Source organism: Rattus rattus, chromosome 1 (assembly GCF_011064425.1).
Source record: "Rattus rattus isolate New Zealand chromosome 1, Rrattus_CSIRO_v1, whole genome shotgun sequence".
NCBI classification, from domain to species: Eukaryota; Metazoa; Chordata; class Mammalia; order Rodentia; family Muridae; genus Rattus; species Rattus rattus.
This window is the reverse complement of record NC_046154.1, coordinates 247,613,724-247,637,310: the sequence shown is the minus strand read 5'-3', so window position 1 is coordinate 247,637,310 and position 23,587 is coordinate 247,613,724. Positions and strand designations below refer to the sequence as shown.

Sequence of the window (23,587 nt, the reverse complement as noted above, 5' to 3'; positions counted from 1 at the left end):
AGCCTCAGGGGTCCCTGGAGCCTCATTGGAGCAGCAGCAGCTGCGGTGGTGGCAGCGGCAAAGACACACAGGCAGGAGTCCTACGTGCTATCAGGGATTTTATCAGGGCCTCTGCTGGGCTGTCCCGAATCCTGTGCCACTTGGGAAGTGTCTCAGCTTAGTCCAGACAGTCCTAAGGGATGCAGCAGATGTGTGAACCAAATCTCAAAGGGAATCCTTTCTGACTGGGCTCATAGTGGCCCACAGGAAGTGCAGCTCCCGAGCGCCCCCAGAAGGAGATCTGGGGTAGTGCATCTGCTGAGCCTGCCTTGGAGTCCCAGTGCTCTGGGCAGTGTGGAGCCTTGGGAGCCTCTGTGCTGGCAGTGCTGGGAGGACCCAGTAAGCAGCATGCTTCCACGGTCTCTGTTTCACTTCTTGCCTTGACTTCGTCCACGATGGACTGTGTATTGGAAGAATTAGTGCAAATACATCTTTTCTTCCCCTACATTGCTTCCAGTCAAAGTGTTATATCACAGCGACAGAAAGGTAACTGGAAAGCACCCTCAAAACACAGATAAGTAAATAAAACCAAAGGTTACAAAGGAGGGGGCTTTCCTGATAACAAAAGTTGTCAGGATAAACTGTCTAGAGCCATGAATCAGGGGAGCGTTAAAAAAGGGAAGCAAAACCAGGATGAAGCCCACTTGGTAGTTTTAGAGAGCCATATACCTATATATCTATATCTTTATCTCTCTATATATGCACATATACAACACACATATACAATACACACACATATACAATATACACATATACAATACAATGCATATATAATATATACATGCATATATAATACACATACATATACAATACACACATATAATACACACACATATACAATACACACACATATACAATACACACACATATACAATACACACATTATATATATGGGGTTACCTTGTAATAGGAGCACAATACCCCCAACTAGATACCACATGCTACCAAATAAAAACCAGAAATAGGCTACCACTTTTTGATTTTTGACCAGTGGAGCCCCATAGACACCCCAAACATTACAGACCATTGCCAATGCTATTTTTTTTTCTATCCAGGACTTTGCAGTAAAGTCCTGTTGCTGAAGACGCCATACACTTGAATTGTGAACTATGGCGAAATCAACTGGAAGCTTCATCAGCGCTGGCCAGCTCTCATAGTGCTAGGTAGGTACTATGCATGCGAATGGAGGAGCCCAGTAACCGTCCATATCACCTGGCTGTGAACCCTGCGAGCTACACTACTCACAACATATGCCTGACAATATACGCCACCGCTGCAATAATGGTATGAGCACCATGGGAGGAACCAACCACTTTTATAAAATTGGATTTAAGGCATACTCCACAAGATGGAGTTTATACCAAACACTGTCAATGAAGCTAAGAACCTATGGTCATGGCCTCTAAGGAAAAAAATCTAGTATTATTATTCCGCTAGAGAGATATAACGTTGAAATGAATCCTATGACCTACTGCTGTACACTTTATATTGGTGCATTCTCAATCCCCTTTAGGGAAACTTCTTACAGTCAGTGACAGTTACTACAGAGACTGCAGAGTGCTCAGACACCCCTCTCCTCAGGGCTCAGGGATCTATGTAGAAGACAGAAAGATTGTCAGAGACAGAGGCGGATAACTTCAGGGAGAAAATGGTTTCCAGACAGAGTAGGACAGATGCACGCATAAGCTCACAGCATTTGAGACAGCATGGCCTACATAACCTCAGGCCAAACAACATCCCAGCACGGAGGAAAGGAGATGGGTCCACAATCCCACCACAGCCGAGGAGCCGCTTTAGCCATGCTTTAGTGGGACAACCAAGTCATACTCGCTGTAGGAAGCACAGCGTAGAGTAAGCGTTGGAGAAACCAGGACTGTCCGCCATCTGAGCCTATTTGCTTCAACAGAAAGACATGGGTGATGCCCGCTCACCGAGAATGCCCCTGAAAGTGGTCAACTAACCCCGTGACCCTTGGCTATTCTACGAGGAGCCAGCGTCTACCTAGATCCCCTCAATATTCTGAGAATTGTTTAGGGTCTAATCCTTGGCTTGGTCTCTCAGTGAACAGAATTTTGCCCTGTGTATGAGGCTCCTATGTGCATCCTCCACCAACAGAACTTATCCTTATGCTTATCACAGATGCTTCCTGGCTTCCTGTAGGCCCTAACCCTGAGCTCTCTTTATCAGCCAATAGAACTCACGCTTGTTGTTAACGTCACATGTGCTTTGCTACCTTGCTAGGGGGTTTCAACGGAGCCCTGACTAAAGCTTTGCTGATAATCGTTGCATGGAAACCCTTTTCAAAAGTTTTATTATGGTTAAATGTGTAAGGATAAGTCATGAGGTCAGACCCTGGAGGTTTTGACCCAGTGCCCGCAAACATGGTACTGACTCAAGCTTCATTCTTCACTTTCATCGACACAGCCAGACCAGTCCCAGAATCTCTTACTAAGGGCTGAGGTTCCGTAATTACTCAGTCCACATGGTGGGGTGCCTCAGTAGTCCCAATCTGGAACTAGAAGCCTAGGAAATTCTCAGAAGCTGCTTGTCTTTATTCAATAATGAAAGCTTGGAAATGCTGATTCTGCTCTCAGGGAAGGAATCATCATTATCATCACCATCATCTTCTTCATCTACCTCCTCCTCCTCTTCTTCCTCCTCCTTCTTCCTTTTTCATCACCACCACCACCACCACCACCGCCACCACCACCACCACCACCACCACCATCATCATCATTATCACCACTACCAGCAGCAGCAGCAGCAGCAGCAGCAGCAGCAGCAGCAGCAGCAGCAGCAGCAGCAGCAGCAGCAGTGAAGTCAACTGCGTGTCAGGAGGGAGACCAAGTAAGCGAAAGGGGAGAGAATAAATGTTCTCCCAAAATACTCTTTTTGTCTGAATGTGGGTTAGTTCCTGAAATCCACACAGTACCTCTCAATCATCCACAGCTCTGATTCCAAGGGAGGAGCTAATACACGGACCTCCAAGGACTCTAGGCACACATGTGGTATGCACACACACACATGCACACACACATGCACACACACATGTGCATATACACACATACACATGCACACACACACCAGCAGGCAAAACACTCTTACATATAAAATAAAATGCATAAATATTTTTTCAAGAGGGGATGTGAAATGGTGCTAATATCAAAGATGGGAGGAGGAAGACTAGTGGCCCAATCATCATGCCCGAATTAATTAAAGCAAGCTTTTAAATTTGTATATATGGGCTGCTTCCCTCTAAGTGGGGTTGAGAGGTCAGCATTAGATGTGAGGAAGACAAGTTTTTTATAGCTCAGGGGTAGGGGATTTCCAAATGAGGGACTTGGTGGACAAAACAGGTAGGATTAGAGGAGCAGAACACAGTCATAACAAATAGGTTCCTCCTGGAACAAAGATGTGGTTGCAAGGTGGACATAACAAGGTAGTCATGACAACAGGTATCATAACAATAGGTAGTCCTGACAAGGCAGTCGAGAGTGGTCAGATAACCTCTTGAAACAAAGGTAAGTTTGCAAGATGGCTATAAACAACTTTTTGAAATAAAGACTTGATCGCCATTCCTGGAACAGAGTCTAACCGAACTATTTGTAGTCAAGGTTACAGGTGCAACATAGCCTGATCTTGGAGAAGCAGGTTCAACTATAAACTGGAATGAGCCTAGTCTGTCTTTACTGTAAGACGGCTTTTAAGCCTACGACAGAGGCTGGTTCTTCAGTGGCTCACCTCGTAGTAGCATTTGTCATTCAAGCCCGATGACTTGAGTTCAATCCCTGGATCTCAGTGACAGGAGAGAACCGACTCTTGAAAGCTCTCCTTCAACCTCTACTCATGTACCACAGCGCAAGAGCATCCATACACAGACATTCGATAAACTGATAATAATTAATTTGAAGTTTATTTTTCTAACCAGTCTTAGCTAAAATGGAAACAACATAAGTTTACTCCTGAACTCATTTGTGAAAACAAAGGTAAAAAGGAAGTTTTAAAAGGAGATTTATTTATTTTTAATTAAGTGTATGGTGTCTGTCTTAGGTAGGGTTTTATTGCTGTGAAGGGACACCGTGACCAAGGCAACTCTTATAAGGAAAAACATTTAATTGGGGCTAGAAGCATGGCAGCTTGCAGGCTGATATGGTGCTGGAGGAGCTGAGAGCTCTACATCTTAGTTGGAAGATAACCAGGGCGAGACTGGATATGTTTCACATTGGGTGTAGCTTGAACATTTAAGACCTCAAAGTCCCACCTCCACAGTGACACACATCCTCTAACAAGGCCACATCTCCTCCAATAAGGCCACACCTCCCAATAGTGCCACTCCCTATTGGACAAGCATAAAACCACCACAGTGTGTGTGTGTGTGTGTGTGTGTGTGTGTGTGTGTGTGTGTGTGTGTGTATCTTGGTGTCGTCTGTATGTATCTGTGTTTCTCTGTGTTATATCTGAGTCTTTGAGTGTATCTTTGTGTGAGTCTGGGTCTGTGTTTGTGTGTGTGTCTGTGTATGTCTCTGTCTGTGTGAGTGTGTGAGTCTGGGTCTGTGTTGGAGTCTTTGTGTGTGTTTCTCTGTGTATGAATCTTTGTCTGTGTCTTCGTGTATATGTCTGTGTAAGGGTTGGCTATGTGACTGTAGGTGCCTGAATTAGTCAGAAGAGGAAGCTGGATCCCTAAAGTCAGACTCACAGGCAGTTTCAAGCTGCCTGATATAGGTGCTGGGAACTTTACCTTGGATTCTTTGCAAGAACAGCACATTTTCAACTGCTCAGCCATTTCTACCACCTCTAAGAAGAAAGTTTTAAAAACTGAGGTGGTATGGATCAGCTTTACTCTCAAGTTTTATCCATATTGACTATAATTAGAACATGCATTTTTGGTTTTTAAACAAGGCTCATAGAAGATATGGTCATCCTCTTGTGGCACCAGTGGAAAATAGTGGGACTTTTACAGGTGGGGGCCTTGTGGGAGGAACTTATGTCATGCTGGGAGTGTGACCTTGAAAGGATCCAGACCCTACTTGTCTCTCTCTCTCTTTCACTTCCTGGATGCGGTGAAGTGAGCAGTTTCCTTTCATGCAAATTCTAACCACAACATACTCATCACTGATCCAAAAGTGACGAAGCCAACTGACCATGAATTGAAACCACGAATCCAAAAAACCACAAATCCAAAAAACCCTTTTCTCTTTGTAAATTTTTTTTTTTGAGCTGAGGACTGAACCCAGGGCCTTGTACTTGCTAGGCAAGCGCTCTACCTCTAAGCTAAATCACCAACCCCTTCTTTGTAAGTTCTTATCTCTGGGGTGTTGCATGGTAACAACTAACAATAGCCTTCATAACAGGGCCGATGAGGAGAAGTGAAGATCTTAATGTTTAAACTCGTCTTATTTGTCAGAAGTATAGTGTGTTAAAGAACAATTATAACGGTGGTAACTCACACCTTCAACTCTAGCACTTGGGAGGCAGAGACAGGAGGATCTCTGAGTTTGAGGTCAGCCTGATCTGCACAGTGAGTTCAAGGACAGCAAGGGCTTCACAGAGAAACCCTGTCTCAAAAAAACCAAAATCCAACCAACCAACCAACCAAACAAAGAAATCAAATAAGATAACTGGATACCTTAGACCTTAGGCACTGGCTCCGCACCCATTCCCACAACACCTAGAGGAAGCCTGACTCCCAGGTGCTCTGAAATGCCCAGGATCACAGGAGAGGCCACAACATCTGCCCCATACCAGGAGTGACTGGTTCCTCCAGGATCCAGGGACGCAGGAACCTGGCCCAGCCAGTGGCACGGGTTCCTTCCGATCTGAACCAGTGCCCTGAGCCCACCTTGGGCACTGGCTCAGCACCCAGTCCCACAACACCCAGTGGAAGCCCCACTCAGGTGCTCTGAAACTTCCAGGATCACAGGATTACAGAGGAAGCTCTACTCCTAGGAGATCAGACACAACCAGGAGCACTGGAGCTCTGACACATGCAAGATCGCAGTTGAGGCCACAAATCTTTCCCAACACCCAGAATAACTGGGACCCCCCACGGGAACTAGGGAACACCCCCTGCACCCCAAACCCAAGACTCGGCTCCCACCCACTCCTGCAACACTCTGAGAAAGCTTGACTCCCAGGAGCTCTGACAGAACAGGATCTCAGGATCCCAGGATCCCAGAATCACAGGACATAGTACCACCTGAAGACCCAGTCACAAAAGAACACACATGGCACACACTCACTGATAAGTGGATATTAGCTCAAAAGCTTGGAATACCCAAGATACAATTTACAGACCACATGAAGCTCAAGAAGAAGGAAGACCAAAGTGTGGATGCTTTAGTCCTTCTTAGAAAGGGGAAACAAAATACACAAGGGAGGAAATACAGAGACAAAGTGTGGAGCAGGGACTCAAGGAAAGGCCATCCAGAGACTGCCCCACCTGGGGATCCATCCCACAGGCAGTCACCAAAACTAGACACGATTGCAGATGCCAAGAAGTGCATGCTGACAGGAGCCTGATATAGGTGTCACCTGAGAGGCTTTGCAAGAATCTGACAAATATAGAGGTGAACGCTCGCAGCCAACCATTGGACTGAGAATGGAGTCCCCAATGGAAGAGTTAGAGAAGGGACTGAAGGAGTTGAAGGGGCTTGCAATCCCATAAGAAGAATAACAATATCAACTAACCAGACCCCCCCCAGAGCTCCCCGGGACTAAACCACCAACTAAAGAGTACACATGGAGCAACCAGTGGCTCCAGCCTGCATATGTAGCAGAGGATGACCTTTTCAGGCAACAATAGGATGAGAGTCCCTTGGACCTGTGAAGGCTTGATGCCCCAGAGTAGGGGAATGCCAGGGAGGGTCAGAGGGAGGAAGTGAATAGGTGAATGGGTGGGGGAACTTCCTTATAGGAGCAGGGGGTGGGGGGAGGGGATGGGGGTTTCCAGAGGGGAAGCCAGGAAAGGGGATAACATTTGAAATGTAAATAAAGAAAATATCCAATAAAAGAAAAAATGAAAAAAAAAAAAAACCATAACCAGATACCATGATATGGGTCTGTAATCTCAGAATGCTTACAGTAAAACAAGAGGCAGAGACAAAAGAATCGGCTGGTGGTAAGGTAGCCTAGAGCAAGCATCAGAGACAGGAGGGAGACCTTGTCTCAACAAGCTGGAACAACTCTGGATAGCTGTGTGTATGCCCTTCTCGGAACAACTAATGTTTTAAAAGGCAAAACAAAACCCCATGCATCTAAGCATATAATAGCCAAACTGCACCAAACCGAAAGAAACTCACAATAATAAATCAGAGTGACAACAATCTGGGCTATGAAGGAGCAAAACCCCAAATCATGTCTGGCTTTTTAGAAGCCACCAGAAAGAAGCATTTAAAGGATTGAAAGGAGGACCCATGTAATGCAGAATTCTGTATTCCATACAGTCACCTTTCAGAGGCGAGGGGGAGGGGCAGGCAAGAAGGTTCTGTTGGTGAAGAGCTTGCCACACAAAGCGGTTTCGATGCACAGTGCCCGTGTAAAAGCCAGGTGTGGCACACATCTGTGATCCTAGCCCTGGAAAGGCAGAGACAGGAGGCTTCCTGGGGTTTGCTTGTCAGCCAAGCCTGTTAAGTTGATGAGTTTCAGGTTCAGCAAGAGACTGCCTCCCAAAGCTATGTGTGAAGTGACTGAAGAAGAAACCCGTTGCTGACCTCTGGCTACCTACTGGCTACCTGGCTGACCTCATGCACCTACACACAGGTACCTACACACACACACACACACACACACACACACACACACACACACACACACACACACAGTGAGGGAGAAATAAAGACTTTTCCATGCAAACAAAACTTAGGGGAACCTGCTGTCCTTGGGCCCGCCTTCCTAGAACTATAGAATGTTCTTCAGAGAGAAGAAGTGATGCAGGCCAGGAAGGCAAGAACAGATGGGTGGTGTCAGAGAACAGGCTTGTTCCTCATTCTCAATGCTCTCTTCTTGGGAGCAGGCGAGCCTGGGCCCTGTGGATTCTCTCACTGCCTGTGAAGGGACTCAGTTACCTGAATAAGGACTCAGATAGGTTTCAATGTAGATTTCCAAATCCATATTTGTAGAAGTTATGGTCTGGTTTTGCTTCCCAGCCCTAAACTCAAAGAAATAAGACTTGAAACTTAAAATATATTTACAAACACCTTGACTGTATAGCTAGGCTCTTCTCCAACTAGCGCGCAACTTAAAATATCGGTTTTTCTGATCTGCACTCTACCATGTGGCTGGTCACCTGTGCTCAGGTACTGTGCATCTACTCATCACGTCTTCCTGGCAAATCTCTCTTCTGGCATTCTCCCAGAATCCATTCTGCTTCCTAGATGTTCCACCTCCTACTTCCTGTCTAAGTTATAGGCCTTCAAATGTATTATTGACAGGTGCCTCACCCATACAGACATAGATATTCTCTCTATATAGATTAATTGATGAAAAAAGGATTGTGGAATGGTAAACCACGCCAGGAAGTTTGGTGGGTAGAGTGGGTTGAGACCCTGGAAACTCACATCTGAGACAGTAGGCGCCTCCCTGCTCTCTGCCAAATTCCTGGGTCGGAACAAGTGTTGTACTTCCCACCTAAGGAAACCTGACCACAGGCCCAGAACAGAGTTCTCCATGCTAGGAGAGGTACCTAGAGGCCCTGAGGGTTTCACCAATAAGCTTCCCTTCCCAGACATTCTTTTCTGCAAAAGGTATTTAATCTTGGGCCCACTCTGAGAGGTATGGTACATCCATTTTCTTCAATGAACAATTAATAAAAAGTTTGGAACCAAGGACTGCCTCTTTCATTGAGAACCACCATGGGGAACATGGAGGGGGCCTTTGATTACCAAGTTCCAGCCCAAACCCCCCACAGAAGGCCCTTCTGGGTTCCCAGCTATAACCACTGTCAAGCTAAGGACCTTCACTGAAGAGCAAAGCTGGAGCCCCATTCCCCATCTCCCTGCCCTGTACTGTTGCTGTCCTCAACCCATTCCCATTCCTCCCAACTCTGGGAGTGCCCACTCCTGGCCTGGTGGAGGGCCTATGCAATCCCTACACTTTGTTCTAGACTTCTCCGTGGTTTTCTAGCAGTGACAAGATACCCAGAAATTAGCGAATATCAGCTTTGGCTTTCTCACATCTCAGACTGCATTTTACCATCCCAGTGGTGTCTCAGAGCTTCCCTGAAGCCCAGCGTCCACCCAGTAGCAGCAGTGTGGGACAGACACAGTCAGACTCCCCACATTTCACCTCCCCAGCATCCGTGCCCAGGGGTGGGCGTGGACCCACAAGGATGGATAAGGTGTGGCTAATATGGTGAGAGAGAATTAGAAGATTTATATGAAATTTTCAGCTAAAAGTAGAAATGGCAGAGAGAGGGAGGGAGGGAGGAGGGGAGAGGGAGGAGGAAGAGAGAGAGAGAGAGAGAGAGAGAGAGAGAGCGCAAATATAAAAGCAAAGAATAAAGAATATAAGGAAACAGGCCTTAATATGGGAGATATTAACTCAAGGTATCTTAATAATCTCTTCAAGTATCAGTGGTCTAAACACATCAATCAAAGGATAGTACCCAGCTGTGTATCATCTGTAAGAAGCCTGTGTTAAAAGACACTTATAGTTTAAAAGCAAAGAGATGGGGACAGTGAGTGGGCTCAGTGGGTAAAGGTGATTACCTGATGACATGAGTTTGATGTTTTGATGACTTGACCATGGAAGGAACCAGTTCCTGTGGGCTATTCTCTGACCTCCAGCACCCCCCCCCTACGCTCCTACCCCCTGACCAGGGGGAAGACAACCAATGTCGTCAACCTTTCAGAATGCTACAAATCCAAAACACTAATGTTAAACCAGTAAAGACTTCCAGTACCAGGAGTCTTCATTCATTTGGGATAAGAACTTAGATGCAGCCACTCCGGAAGACACGCTCAAGGCAGGCTACAGCCTGCAAGTGTGTGCCTTGGTGTTTATTCAAAGGCATTGGAAGTCGGATCCACAGAAGAGGTTACTGGTCGACCTCTCTCTGGTCATCAAACTTGGGAGAAGTTAAGTTGGTTTTTTTGTTGATAAATAGACAAGTAAACCCTGGCTTAAGCAGAACCTGGGGTGTTTTACAATTCTAAAAGGAAATGATGGGTCCACCAAAGAAAACACAGATGACTAGGAAAAAAGAAGTCAATGTGAAAGTCTCCAAGGTATATGGCTGAACACTATGAGAAAAGAAGGCAGGGAGAAAAGTTTGGGGTGGTCTGCTGGTGATGTGAATGCCTTGCAAACACGAATATTTGAGTTCAATTCCTGGAGCCCGTGTATTTCGAAAGCCCAGCATCAAGCAGGAGAGATGGCTTACTGTTCTTCTAGAGTACACGAGTTCAGTTCCCAGCACTCACGTCAAGGGAGCTCACCCCACTCTTTGATTTAAGCTCCAAGGGTAACCTGACACCTCTACCCTCTGCCAGCCCAGGCATTCATATGCACACACACACACACACACACACACACACACACACACACACACACACACAGTTAAACACAATAAGCTAAATATTATTTTAAAAAAGTCCAGAATGGGGCATGCACTTGTAATCCCAATGCTGGGAGGTAGGGAGTAGTTGGTCTCTGGGGCTTACTGTCTAGCCAGCCCCTCCAACTTGGCAAATTTCAGGTCAGTGAGAGATTCCTGTTCAAAAAGAGAAAGAAAAAGGTATGATGTGTGTAGAATGAAACCCAAAGTTGTCTCTTGGCCTCCACATTCACACACATAGACCCTCCCACATGCATATAGACATGCACCCAAGCACTCATAAACACATGCACACACTCATACACACACACACACACACACACACACACACACCGCACCACTTACACCCCACACACAGACATGCACACACACACATACACCCTACACCACAATACACGTAGACATGCACACATATGCACAAATACACATTCACACACATACACACATATGCACACACCCCACACACCCAACATGCACAGACATGCACACACGCACACGTATCAACAAGTGTAAAGGGAAAAAATGGGTAAGTAGGAAGGTCAATGGTTGCCAGAGATGTGTGAGGGGCATGGGGAGACAGAGGAAGACCTCTAAGGAGATGAAAGCACCATGTGTGAGGTCCCATGGTGTCTCTACAGCTGTCAACCCCACAGCATGTTGAGCACCAAACCCCTGTGGAAGCTGAGGTCGTGGAGTGATGAAAATGTCTGCCTTGGTTTGTCAACTATCAAGAACACCGCTGGAGCTGACAGAGCAGGAGGCTATACCTGGGGGAGGTGCATTCGTGGGAATTCTCTGTACTTTCTGATCCTTTTTTTCTCCCAATAAACTGGAACAGTTCTTAAGGAAAGGTCTAGAAGTCACCTCTCTCATCACAGGTCTTCATCATGCCAAATAGAACAGCAGCTTCCTTGCAGGCAATCCTATTATATGTACATGCTGGGGACTCTTAAAGATTGTACATGCCCATAGGAATGTTCTCAACACTCTGTGTACTCTGAACGGCTAACACTATTTGTTTAATTAGTGAGAGAATAATGAACGGGCAGATTTTGAGTCCTGACATTCTCCAGGTAGACCGAGGGGCTATGTTACCATGAGTCCTGAGTGTTCTCTAGGTGTGGACCGTGAGGAGTCTAGGCAAGGTCAATCCTGTGCTCACAAAGTCCCACTGGCAAGCTGAAATAGGATTCTACCAAAGTTCACGCCTGGGAATCAATGAGTTTCTTAGACTTACAGAACAATGGGTGAGGGCTTTTTGGGCAGCAGCATAGATGATCTTAAAGAAACTACCTTGGGAGGTCTGCACCCAGCTGCAATGCTGGCTTCCCCCATGGCTGTGTAGATGGGACCCCTCTCTTAATTCTTCCTCTCATATATACTCTGGTCTCTCTCAGAGACCCTGAGACCATGTTCAATTAAAGGACAGTGACATACAATGGGTTTGGAGGGGTGAGGGGACGCTCAGGAGAGGGCCCTTCTGTGAGGGGGTGTCAACAATCAACAGGCTCAGATGTGATGATCTTCTGTGACCAGGTCCAGCGGAACCCCTGAAGATGGTGGGGTTTGGTTTGGAGGATGGTCCTGAACAGCACCACTGTACCAAGAAAAGCAGGCACCCAGCAAGCTAGGGGATCTGACAAGTGTGAGGAGGGGGGTGGAAGCTGAGGGTGAGACTTGTCCGACCACGCATTATGGAGCTGACCGTCCTGGCCCATGGGCAGGCTTGCTCTCAGGGGCCACTGTGACACCACCACCAGGATGCCACATGTGTTACTTTGGTTTCATGTGTAGCAGCAACAGAAAAGCTTTCTTCATTTTTTTAAGAAAGTAAATTCAAACTTGTTGGGGGAAAAATTACAATGCTTTTATGCACTTTCTAGTCCTTAGATTTATTTTCACTAAACACACACACACACACACACACACACACACACACACACACACACACACACACAAGTCTATTAAAAGAAACCAAGGTCTTCTAGGATATCTTCAAAAGAGAGAGGATCCATCCATCTTCCCTTTTCCATCTATAGTGAGAAAAGAGTAATTTCTTCCCCTTCTACCTCAGGCAACACAGTTCCGCATGTGGATACTACACCTGCTCTTAGTTTCTACCCTCCAGCAGGCTTTGCAGGTGTTGGGGAGCTGGTCATATGCTTCTACTGACAGTTGAGCCCCAGCCATGACCAGAGTCCAGATACCTCAGACAAGTCCAGGGACAGTTTCTTCCATGACGTGATTAGCTGAACAGTACAGTACTTAGGCAGGATAAAAGGCTGTGAGCTGAAGGGAGGAGGATGGCAATGGCTCTCAGGGTGACAGCAGATGTGTGGCTGGCAAGACCCTGGCAGTGCCTGCAATGGACGAGGGCACTGGGCACTACGGCAACACTGGCCCCCAAGACACCGAAGCCCTTTGAAGCCATACCACAATACTCCAGGAACAAGTGGCTGAAGATGATACAGATCCTGAGGGAGCAGGGCCAAGAGAACCTACACCTGGAGATGTACCATGCCTTCCAGGAGCTGGGGCCCATTTTCAGGTAAGGGCTTTCCTTCCCCATAGCCAAGCACAGACACTGTCCTCTGGTTGCCCAGGCTCTGCAGGGTATGAGGTGCTGCATTCTCCAGTGGGCACCAGGCATTCCATCTTTAGGAAGACAGGGAGGGAGAACAGGGGGTTCTGGGCCTGACTTGTGGGTTCTCTGCATGGACAGAGAAAGGCGCTTCTCACTGCTAAGAGGACAGAGTGCTAGAGTGGAGTGCAGACACTGGGAGAGTCCTCCTGTGGGGGAAGCAAGGGTTAGGAGAGGATGAGATGAGAGAGCACACTGACAGGGCTGGCTGTGCAGCGAGCTCAGGTGGAGGACATTCCACTTACAGCAGGGCTCTGTGCTTCACCACAGGCACAGTGCAGGGGGAGCACAGATTGTGTCTGTGATGCTGCCTGAGGATGCTGAGAAGCTGCACCAGGTGGAGAGTATGCTCCCGCGTCGGATGCACCTGGAGCCGTGGGTGGCCCACAGGGAACTCCGTGGCCTGAGACGTGGTGTGTTCTTGCTGTGAGTGGACATTGGGAATGAGGAGGGAGGTGAGATCTGTGGCCCACACAAGATGCAGATCCTGTTTGGGTGGTGGTATGGAGATCAGTCACAGCCAAGCCTGGGTCGATACCATGCCATGCAGATCCTGGGCCTGAGGAAGAGGGAGGTAGCAGAGGAGTGCCTCTCGTTCCAAGCTTCTGTTTTGAATAGGTTTTTCTAGAGTGTGGCTCTCCTTCCTACCAGTTGCAAAGTTGGCCCAGAATGGGGAGGGGCACTGGCTTAGAGCCATAGCCTGCATCTGCCACGGCCTGTATCCAGCAATGAAGTCCTTCTTTTGTAGGGGTAATTTTGCTTCCAGAGATTTGAGATAGATTGTCCTGGACTTGAAGGGGTAGAGAACAAGGAGTTGGAGCTCCTGTGGACTCATAGTCAAAACTGAGTAAGGTAGTAAGAGAGGGGAGAGTTCTCTCCCACAGCTAGATGGACATCTAGAGAGCTAAGCAGGGGCTCTTGGTGCTTGGAGTGGATAGGCTGGAAAGAGAGGCCTAGTGGGTATTGGTAAGCCTGCCAAGGGAAGACACATGGGTACACCAGGCCATGTCAGAGGGAATTCTTTTGTTGAAAAAATAGTTTTGGGAAATAGGCACATGGGTTTGGCACTTACCAGATGGAGTCTGGCAGGGAGGCCAGATGCAAATGGCAGCTTTGGGAAGTGCGAGCATAAGCCTCTGAGAAGGTAGGGAGCCCATATGTGTGCAAGTCCATACCTGTGTGTAAAGATGTCTGTGTGTGTGTGTGTGTGTGTGTGTGTAGATATGAAAGTGTGTGTTGTCTGCATCTGTGACTCTTTGTGTGTTTATGTCTTTATGCATGACTGTTTTGTTAGTTTTCTGCAGAAAGGGACTTGCTTACATATGTTTTCAAGGTCCTGGATGGCTACATACACAAATGTACAAATGGTCACTGTAAGTGGTTGCAGGATTTAGCACACAAAAGTACGTGCTTCCTGCTTGTGGGGGTTCAGTGTGCAAACTCCTGCCCACTGTTTACTGGAGAATCTTCATGGGAGCCCTGCAGCCTGGACCTCAGTTTGTGGATGTTCTTAGTGGTCCTCTGTGGAGGCTTCTGCCCCAGGGAAGATGGGATCCCTTAGGTGAGTCAGGCACAACTGACGTCTCAGAGACCACACACTACAGCATGGCAGGGTCAGTGAGCTCAGCTAGGCTTCTCTTCTGTGGGGTGGTGGTGTAGGCCAGGTAGGCAGAGCTCTACAGCAGAGTCTCCTTTCTCCCTGGGTATGGATGTGCTAATCCACTTCAGACTTAGTGACCTCTGCCCCAACACAGGGAGGCTGCTTTGGGAGAAAGGAGTGGGGTCAGGACCTGCAGAGCCTGCCTCTGAGCCCAACACTTCTTTTCCTGGATTTCTCTGAGAGTCAAGGAGATGGACATAGGCTTGGGGCCAGGCCTTCCCTTGGAGGTGTCTGTAGCTCTGCTCTGTGTTCTGCAGAAATGGGGCTGAATGGCGCTTCAACCGACTGAAACTGAACCCAAACGTGCTGTCACCAAAAGCTGTTCAAAATTTTGTCCCCATGGTGGACGAGGTAGCAAGGGACTTCTTGGAGGCCCTGAAAAAGAAGGTGCTTCAGAATGCTCGAGGGAGCCTTACCATGGATGTCCAGCAAAGTCTCTTCAACTACACTATAGAAGGTACGTGGCCAGAGGAAAGTCTCAACTTAAGGGAGGCAGGGGGGGAGGCAGGGAGAGACAAGGTCGTCTTGAGGACAGGGATTCCCTTACCTCAGAGGCACCATTCTTTTTGCAGCCAGCAACTTTGCACTTTTTGGAGAGAGGCTGGGCCTCCTTGGCCATGACCTGAACCCTGGTAGCCTGAAGTTCATCCATGCCCTACATTCAATGTTCAAGTCCACCACACAGCTCCTGTTCTTACCCAGAAGCCTGACTCGCTGGACAAGCACCCGGGTGTGGAAAGAACATTTTGATGCCTGGGATGTCATCTCTGAGTATGGTGAGGGCAGCTGACCTGGGCAGTGCCACGGGGCAGGAAATACTAGGTCAGCTAATTACCATTTATCTGTACTCATGGCTACACTGGGCCTCCTCTCAAATGATGGCAACTGCCACTTCCTGCTCTTCTAACACATTCGTACCAAGCCTATGGCTGAACGGACCCACAGATAATGGGAGGAGAGTAGGGAAGGTCACTGGTCATGAGGGTGGGATGCACAACAGGACAGTGGGTGCTACTTGTATTCAAGTTCCCATCTCACATCTCTAGCCAACAGATGTATCTGGAAGGTGCACCAGGAACTCAGACTCGGCAGCTCTCAGACCTACAGTGGCATTGTGGCAGCACTAATAACTCAGGGAGCTTTACCTCTGGACGCCATCAAAGCCAACTCTATGGAGCTCACTGCTGGGAGTGTTGACACGGTCAGCCGGTGCTGTTAGAATCCCCTGGGACTCCTTCTCTGGGTTCCCCAAAGCATTACCTATGAACTGCATTCACCCAGGAGCCTCTGGCCCTTGACTGTAGGTTATACCTAGAGGAATGCCAGGAAGAGAGAGATGTTTTAGGTAAACAGGCAGAGATCAGTGAGCTCAGGAAAGGGGAGGCCTCAGGGCAGCACCATTTGCGAGCAGCAGCTTTAGGCTCACGGAGGGGTGTGTGAGGGGTGAGGGTGGTTGGGGGGATGGCTGGCTGCCTAAGGCGAGAGAAAGGAGACAGATAAGGTCAGCAGGGGGGAGGGTTCCATCAAGAAGGGCCATACATCAGGTCTTAGAACAAGTTAGATGAATACAGAGTTAGCATGCCCAGGTGGAGCGTGGAGGCAGGCTGGTGACATCGGCGAGAGGCTTCAGGGGCTGTTTCTGTGGGCTGTGACATAACAAGAGACAATCTGGATAGAGACGCCCAAGGCTCATTCTGGACCTTATCACTGAAGCAAGAAGAGATAGGGTGGGGAACATGGACCTACTTCATGCCTGCACAGTGAGGTCAGTGCTGAGGGGCCCGAGGACAGTCATTGGCATTAAGGCACTTGGAAATATAGAGTGGCCATGTCTCTACATGACACCCAGGTACCACTGTGTACCAGAGCAGGCTGTGAACGCCAGACTACAAAGGTGCTGAGACAGTGGCCAGGACTGGGGTGTCTGTAGCCTGTCTCTCAGGACTTAGAGAGCAAGGATTCCAGGCAAACATTAGGGTAGAAGGTCATGGCTCCCTGGGTCCTTATTCTGCTATGCCCATGCACTTTCCTCAGGGGAGGGCATCTTTGTAGTAGCAATGCCCTTTGGGAGGCTGTCTGAGATTGCTCTCTGCCTCCTGCAGACAGCAATCCCCTTGGTAATGACCCTTTTTGAGCTGGCTCGGAACCCAGATGTTCAGCAGGCCCTGCGGCAGGAGAGCCTGGCAGCTGAGGCCAGCATCGCTGCTAATCCCCAGAAGGCCATGTCAGACCTGCCCTTGCTGAGGGCTGCCCTTAAAGAGACCTTGAGGTAGGTGTTGACTGCCCTTCCTTCCCTGCTGTCCAGTATTCAATCTTTTCTGGGGCAGAGGACGGCCATGTTCTCTACTCTCCTTCCTGTGGTTGGGAGCTGTTGTTTCACTGGAGGTTGGCTGAGCTCCACAGAGGTCTGAGCCACACCCCTGGAGGATCTGCGGGAGGAAGGTGCAGATGTGGGCAGGAGAAGCCCTCATTTCTGAGGCCTTTGCTGCTGCTCCTTCATCTCCAGGCTCTACCCTGTTGGTGGCTTTTTGGAGAGAATCCTAAACTCAGACCTGGTGCTTCAGAACTATCATGTCCCTGCTGGGGTGAGTGATCTTCATGCCCTCACCAATTGCCCTTCCCTCTATCTCCTCAAAGAAGCAGCTGACCTTACCCTTGGCATCTGCCCACAGACGTTGGTCCTACTTTATCTGTACTCCATGGGCCGAAACCCTGCAGTGTTCCCAAGACCTGAGCGCTACATACCTCAGCGCTGGCTGGAGAGGAAAAGGAGTTTCCAGCATCTGGCCTTCGGCTTTGGGGTGCGCCAGTGCCTGGGGCGGCGCCTGGCAGAGGTGGAGATGCTGCTCCTGCTTCACCATGTGAGCACCTCTGGGTGGGCCTGTGAGTTTCAGGGTGCTGATAGGCAGTATTTGGAACAATAGCATAGGCCTTCAGGCATCTATTTGGTCTTCCTGTGTTTGGTGAACTCTCTAGAGCAGGACTGGACCCTCAGGCCTCCACAGGAAGTCCTAGTTTCAGCATGGTGGCTGCACTAAACAATTTAGCAGTAGATGGGCCAGTGCTCTGCCCTGCTAAGGAGGCCATAAGGACCCCCCTTTGTGTTCCAGATGCTGAAAACCTTCCAGGTGGAGACACTGAGGCAAGAAGATGTGCAGATGGCCTATCGCTTTGTTTTGATGCCCAGCTCTAGTCCTGTCCTCACTTTCCGGCCTGTCAGCTAGTCACCTTATTTCTGGAGCCCTAATCAGTACACCAGCCTACTTCTGTCCTGACACCCAAGGTCACACTTATCTGCCAGCAGAAATCTTGTGGGGGGGGAAGAGGTCGCATTGTCATCGTTCAACACACCTGTACACGGTTTACAGCTGAAGACCTCCAGCATCAGGTACAGGCAAGGCCAGGGAAGAGATTAGGAGTATCTTCAGGGCAGTAGGTAGTCTCTCCTGAGCGGTCTTCCCCATTCTTTCCAACGGTCACTCCAGGTGGCCACGGCCTTCAAAGGGTCTCAGAGTAAAGCCAGAAGTCAACTCCTCCTTATGTCCTCATATTATGACATGACCCACAAAAACATTTTCACACACAGATGGGTTTTTGGGGGGCAAAAGATACATAGATGATAGATATGATATATGATATTGATAGATAGATAGATAGATAGATAGATAGATAGATAGATAGATGGATGGATGACCAGTCATTTATCTCTGTGTTTTATTTGAAGCCTTTCACAGTGGAGCTGGCACATATGAGCTGGTGACTCTACAGTGTTTTAAGAGTAGACACAGCTGCACTTGCTAAGGACTGGGTGGTTTTGGTATCAGAGATGCAGGCAGGAGGACCTGCTAGAACCCAGATACTGTGTGAAGTCCCCACAGGGACAGTGGTCTTCTTCGAGGAGGTCAAGGTGTTTCCTGACTTCTGCCAGTGCATGCTGCCTGGGCAAAGGTAATATTCTTGACTTGTGAAAGTGGCCCAGAGCATACGAATTTTTTCAGGTCTCCTTTCAGCTGCAAGTCGGTAGGGCGAAAAGTTTTGGCCAAGAACAACCACTTCACAGGGTCTCCTGTGCTCAGCACTAAAGCACAAATCTACTTGAGATGTGGGTGCCAAATTCCAAGGTCTAAAGCCTTTAAGTTTGAGATAGTGTAGTCAGAGCCTTTAATGAAGTAATTCGTGTGAAATGAGGTTACTGCATTGTGCCTACTTCAATGCCCAGAGAGCCTCCCAAGAAGAGAGTGAGGTGCCAGGTCACAGAGGCAGAGCCCATGTGGAAGACAGGAAGTCAGACTTCTGTAAGCCGAGGAAAGCGGTTGGAACTCCTGCAGTCTTGGCTCCATCACTCAATCACTCCCTTGGCTGTGAAGAATAAACTTGTGTTGTTGAAGTCCCAGTTTGAAGTCTTTTGCCATGATGGTCAGAGCCAATATGATCTGCCATGCAGGGCGTACTTGTGATTCAGAGTCCCCTAACGCCAAGAAAAGGGTTCCAGCTCATCACAGCACTGTGAGGTGGTGGGGTTTATGGGGGTATAGCTCAGTGGAAGGAAGCCTGGTCTTCACGGTTGTGTTCTTGATGGGGCTGTTAGGATCCAGGACTCAGCTCTTCCATTTCCTGAGACCACAATGTGAGCTCCCTCCTCTGCCTGTCCCCCGCTTAGAACATGCTGTCTCAAGGCAACTGGCCTATGTGCTATAGTGATTAATTCTTCAATATTAATATCTTTTAAGTCAGTACACAAAGCATTGGCTGCATTGCGATGTCCTCATACGTGGTTGATCTTAGTCTCCACATTGCGATGCGGCTCTATACCTGAGAAAACCCAAAGATTTCACACAGCTCTGAGCTGATCATTGCTTCTAGGAGTCTGACAAGAAGAGTGTGCATCGATTCTTAACTTCCTTAGGCAAAATCACAATGACTTTTTCACCACAGTCATTCACAATACCCTTAGCAATACAGTAGCCAGGGAAATGAAAAGTGACAACAGTGAAGATTACATAAATAGTTGAAGAGAATCCAAGGTTATTGATCTGCTCGTAGATTTCTCTCTGGTTTTGATTTCGTTACTCACTGGGTTTACAATGTTGTGTTTTCATTTCCTTCCAGGTTAGACATTTTCTGACTTCCCAGCTCCTACATTTAACTATTGGGGTCAAGTGTGCTTTGAATATGTTATTTGCGTTTTAGGAATTCCATCCTCACCTGCAGCATTCACTCCTATCCTGATTCTCTGTGTTTATAAAGAGGCTTCCATAGACATTAGTGTTCTTGATCTTGGAATGTTCATCAGCTGAAGATGTCATCCACCAATGTCTAGTTTAAATCTCCTGGCCCATGAATTTTGTAAAACAGCATATACAAGCTACTATGTCAACTATATGCATGCACTGTGGTAGGGGAGCAGAAAGCAAAATGAATCATTTCCCTTCCTCCCTTGTCATCTGGGCACTGATTCAGGTACCATAACCAGTCACTTCAATCTCATACTTCTCCATAGGAAACAGACAACACAGCTTTGAATTCACAAACAAAGTATAGTACACTAAAAACAACTATAGGATCACAGGGAACTGACCAATGGCTGTAGAGACAATCGAGAGACTTGAAGAAAAATAGAAGCAAACCACATGCCCTATATCTTCACATAAGACACATCAACACACACACACACACACACACACACACACACACACACACACACACACACACACACACACACCTCTTCCAAAGTATGACAGCCTCTAAAGGCAGCACCGTCAACTGGGGACCCAGTGTTCAATCAACTCAATTAGCAGAAAAACAAAGGAGAGAGTTAGCAAATGGGAGAAGGGTATGAACAGATAGTCTTAAGAGAAAACACACAAGTGAGAGAGGGGACATAAAGGACATTCAACCCTACTAGTCATCCAGACTCAACCAACTGTGAGAAAGATCTGATGTTGGAAGAGTGGCAAATTAAAAAAAAAAACGATAAAAGACCAGAAGCACTAAAAAGGGTGGGAGGAGGTAAGGGGAACCTCTGTACACAGTTGGTGGGAAACCAAATTGTCACTGGCACAAGGAAGAGCAGGAGAACCTCAGAAAGTAAGCCCATGGCTTGCTCTCTCAATCATGTGCTGGTCTCACAGTTTCCACCCAAAGGAAACAACCTCTTTATATCAAAGGGAGCTCTTTCTCCACCATAATTGTAGCATAGGCACTGAGCCAAGACGTGCATTCAAAGTAGTGAGTAGAGAAAATAATCCAAGCCAGACAATAGGTGACACAAGCCTTTAGTCCCAGCCCTCAGGAGGCAGAAGCAGGAAGATCTCTGTGGGTTTGAGGCCAGCCTGCTCTACAAAGTGACTTCCAGGACAACAGGAGCTGTTACACATAGAAAACCTGTCTGAAGAAACCAACCAACCAAACTATCCAACCAACAAATAAATAAGTAAATAAATAAATAATAAACGTGGTCCACACATTAGGGAATACTACGTACCCTGAGCAAAGAGGGAAGGAAGCATAGCAATTGTGTCAACTGGAAGGACCTAGGGGGTGTTATATTAGGTAAAGCAAGTGAAGCACAGGGAAACTAAGAGTGGGCAGGTGAGTTGAAGAAAGCTACACTTAAAATAGCAAAAGGTAGAGGACTTGAGAGATAGCTTAGCAGTTAAAGAGCACTGACTGCTCTCCCAGAGGTCCTGAGTTCAATTCCTAGCAACCACATGGTGGCTCACAACCATCTGTAATGGGATCTGATGCCCTCTTCAACTCTGTCTGAAGACAGCTACAGGGTACTCATGTACATAAGATAAATAAATAATTTTAAATCCTTTTAAATATTGATATTTTTTTTAATTTACATTTCAAGTGTTATCCCTTTCCCCACCTAACCACCCACCACATCCTGCCTCCTGCCCTGACATTTCCCTACACTGTGGGGGTCCAGCCTTGGCTTGGGACCAAGGGCTTCTCCTCCCTTTGGTACCCAACAAGGCAATCCTCTGCTACATACACAGCTGGAGCCATGGGTCTGTTCATGTATAGTCTTTGGATGGTGGTTTAGTCCCTGGGACCTCTGGTTGGTTGGTATTGTTGTTCTTATTGCAAATCCCTTCAGCTCCTCCAATCCTTTCTCTAAGTAAACTAGTGGTTGAGCTTCTCCGTTCATTGGTAGGCTGAGAGCATTTGCCTCAGTATTTGTTATGCTCTAGCAGAGTCTCTCAGGCAACAGCTATAGCAGGTTCCTCTCAGCATGCACTTCTTGGCATCAGCAATATTACCTGGGTTTGGTGGCTGTATGTATATGAGCTGGATCCCCAGGTGGATTCAGGCAGGCTCTGAATGGCCTTTCCTTCAGTCTCTTCTCCAAATTTTGTCTCCATACCTTCTCCTATGAATTTTTCTTCCCCCTTCTAAGAAGCACTGAAGCACTCACACTTTGGTCATCCTTTGGTCTATGGATTGTATGTTCAGTAATCTGAGCTTTGGGGCTAATATCCACTTATCATTGAGTGTATACCATGTGTGTTTTGTGTGTGATTGAGTTACCTCATTTGGGATGATATTCTCTAGTTCTATCCATTTGCCTATGGATTTCATGAAGTCATTGTTTTTGATAGCTGAGTAGTACTGCATTATGTAGATATACACATTTCTGTATCCATTCCACTGTTGAAGGACATCTGAGTTCTTTCCAGCTTCTGGCTGTTATAAGTAAGGCTACCATGAACACAGTGGAGCATGTGTCCTTGTTATATGTTGGAACACATTTGGGTATATGCCCAGGAGTTGTATACCAGATCCTCAAAGTAGTACTATGTCCAATTTTCTAAGGAACCTCCAGATGGATTTCCACAGTGGTTATACAAGCTTGCAATCCTCAAAATGGAGGGATGTTCCTCTTTCTCCACATCATTGTCAGCGTCTGTTGTCACCTAATTTTTGATCTTAGCCATTCTGACTGGTGTGAGGTGGAATTTCACGGTTGTTTTGATATGTATTTCCCTGATGACTAAGGATGTTGGACATTTCTTTAGGTGCATCTGATACTCCTCAGCTGAGAATTCTTTGTTTAGCTCTGTACCCCCATTTTTGTGATAGGGTTATTTGATTCTCTGGACTCTAACTTCTTGAGTTCTTTGTATACATTGGATATTAGCCCTCTATCAGATGTAGGATTGGTAAACATCTTTTCCCAATCTGTTTGTTGTTGTTTTGTCCTAATGACAGTGTCCTTTGCCTACAGAGGCTTTGCAATTTTATTTGTCAATTCTTCATCTTAGAGCATGGAGTTCTAGAACATTTTTGTTCGCTTCAGTAAATTTTCCCTTTGCCCATGTGTTTGAGGCTCTTCCCTAGTCTTTCGTATATTAGTTTGGGAGTATTGGGTTCAGGTTGAGGTCCTTGATCCCCTTGGACTTGAGCTTTGTACAGGGCAATAAGAATGGATCAATTTGTGTTCTTCTCCATGCTGACCTCCAGTTGAATCAGCACAATTTGCTGAAAATGCTATGGTTTTAGCTCCTTTGTCAAAGATCAAGTGACAAAACGTGTGTGTGTTCATTTCTGGGTCTTCAGTTCTATTCCATTGAGCTACCTGTCTGTCTCTGTACCAATACCATACAGTTTTTATCACTGTTGCTCTGTAATACAGCTTGCGGTCAGGAATGGTGACTCCCCAAGTAGTTCTTTTTATTGTTCAGGATAG

At 47.2% G+C, this 23,587-nt stretch overlaps 1 protein-coding gene across 2 annotated transcripts; it reads left to right on the top strand.

The window, feature by feature from the left end:
* Nucleotides 1-12,888: 12,888 nt before the first annotated feature.
* LOC116890137 (cytochrome P450 11B3, mitochondrial) lies at nt 12,889-19,280 on the top strand. Of its 2 annotated transcripts, XM_032890873.1 has the most exons (9): nt 12,889-13,139; nt 13,503-13,658; nt 15,150-15,349; nt 15,465-15,668; nt 15,939-16,093; nt 16,995-17,161; nt 17,399-17,477; nt 17,565-17,753; nt 18,003-19,280. In XM_032890873.1, the coding sequence occupies exons 1-9, from the start codon at nt 12,895-12,897 to the stop codon at nt 18,114-18,116; spliced, it is 1,509 nt and encodes a 502-aa protein (XP_032746764.1). In that variant the 5' UTR covers nt 12,889-12,894; the 3' UTR covers nt 18,117-19,280. The 2 variants fall into 2 exon arrangements, with proteins under 2 accessions (XP_032746764.1, XP_032746765.1); XM_032890874.1 differs by lacking the exon at nt 17,565-17,753 and having other exon boundaries at nt 18,003-18,116.
* The last annotated feature ends 4,307 nt before the right edge of the window (nt 19,281-23,587 follow it).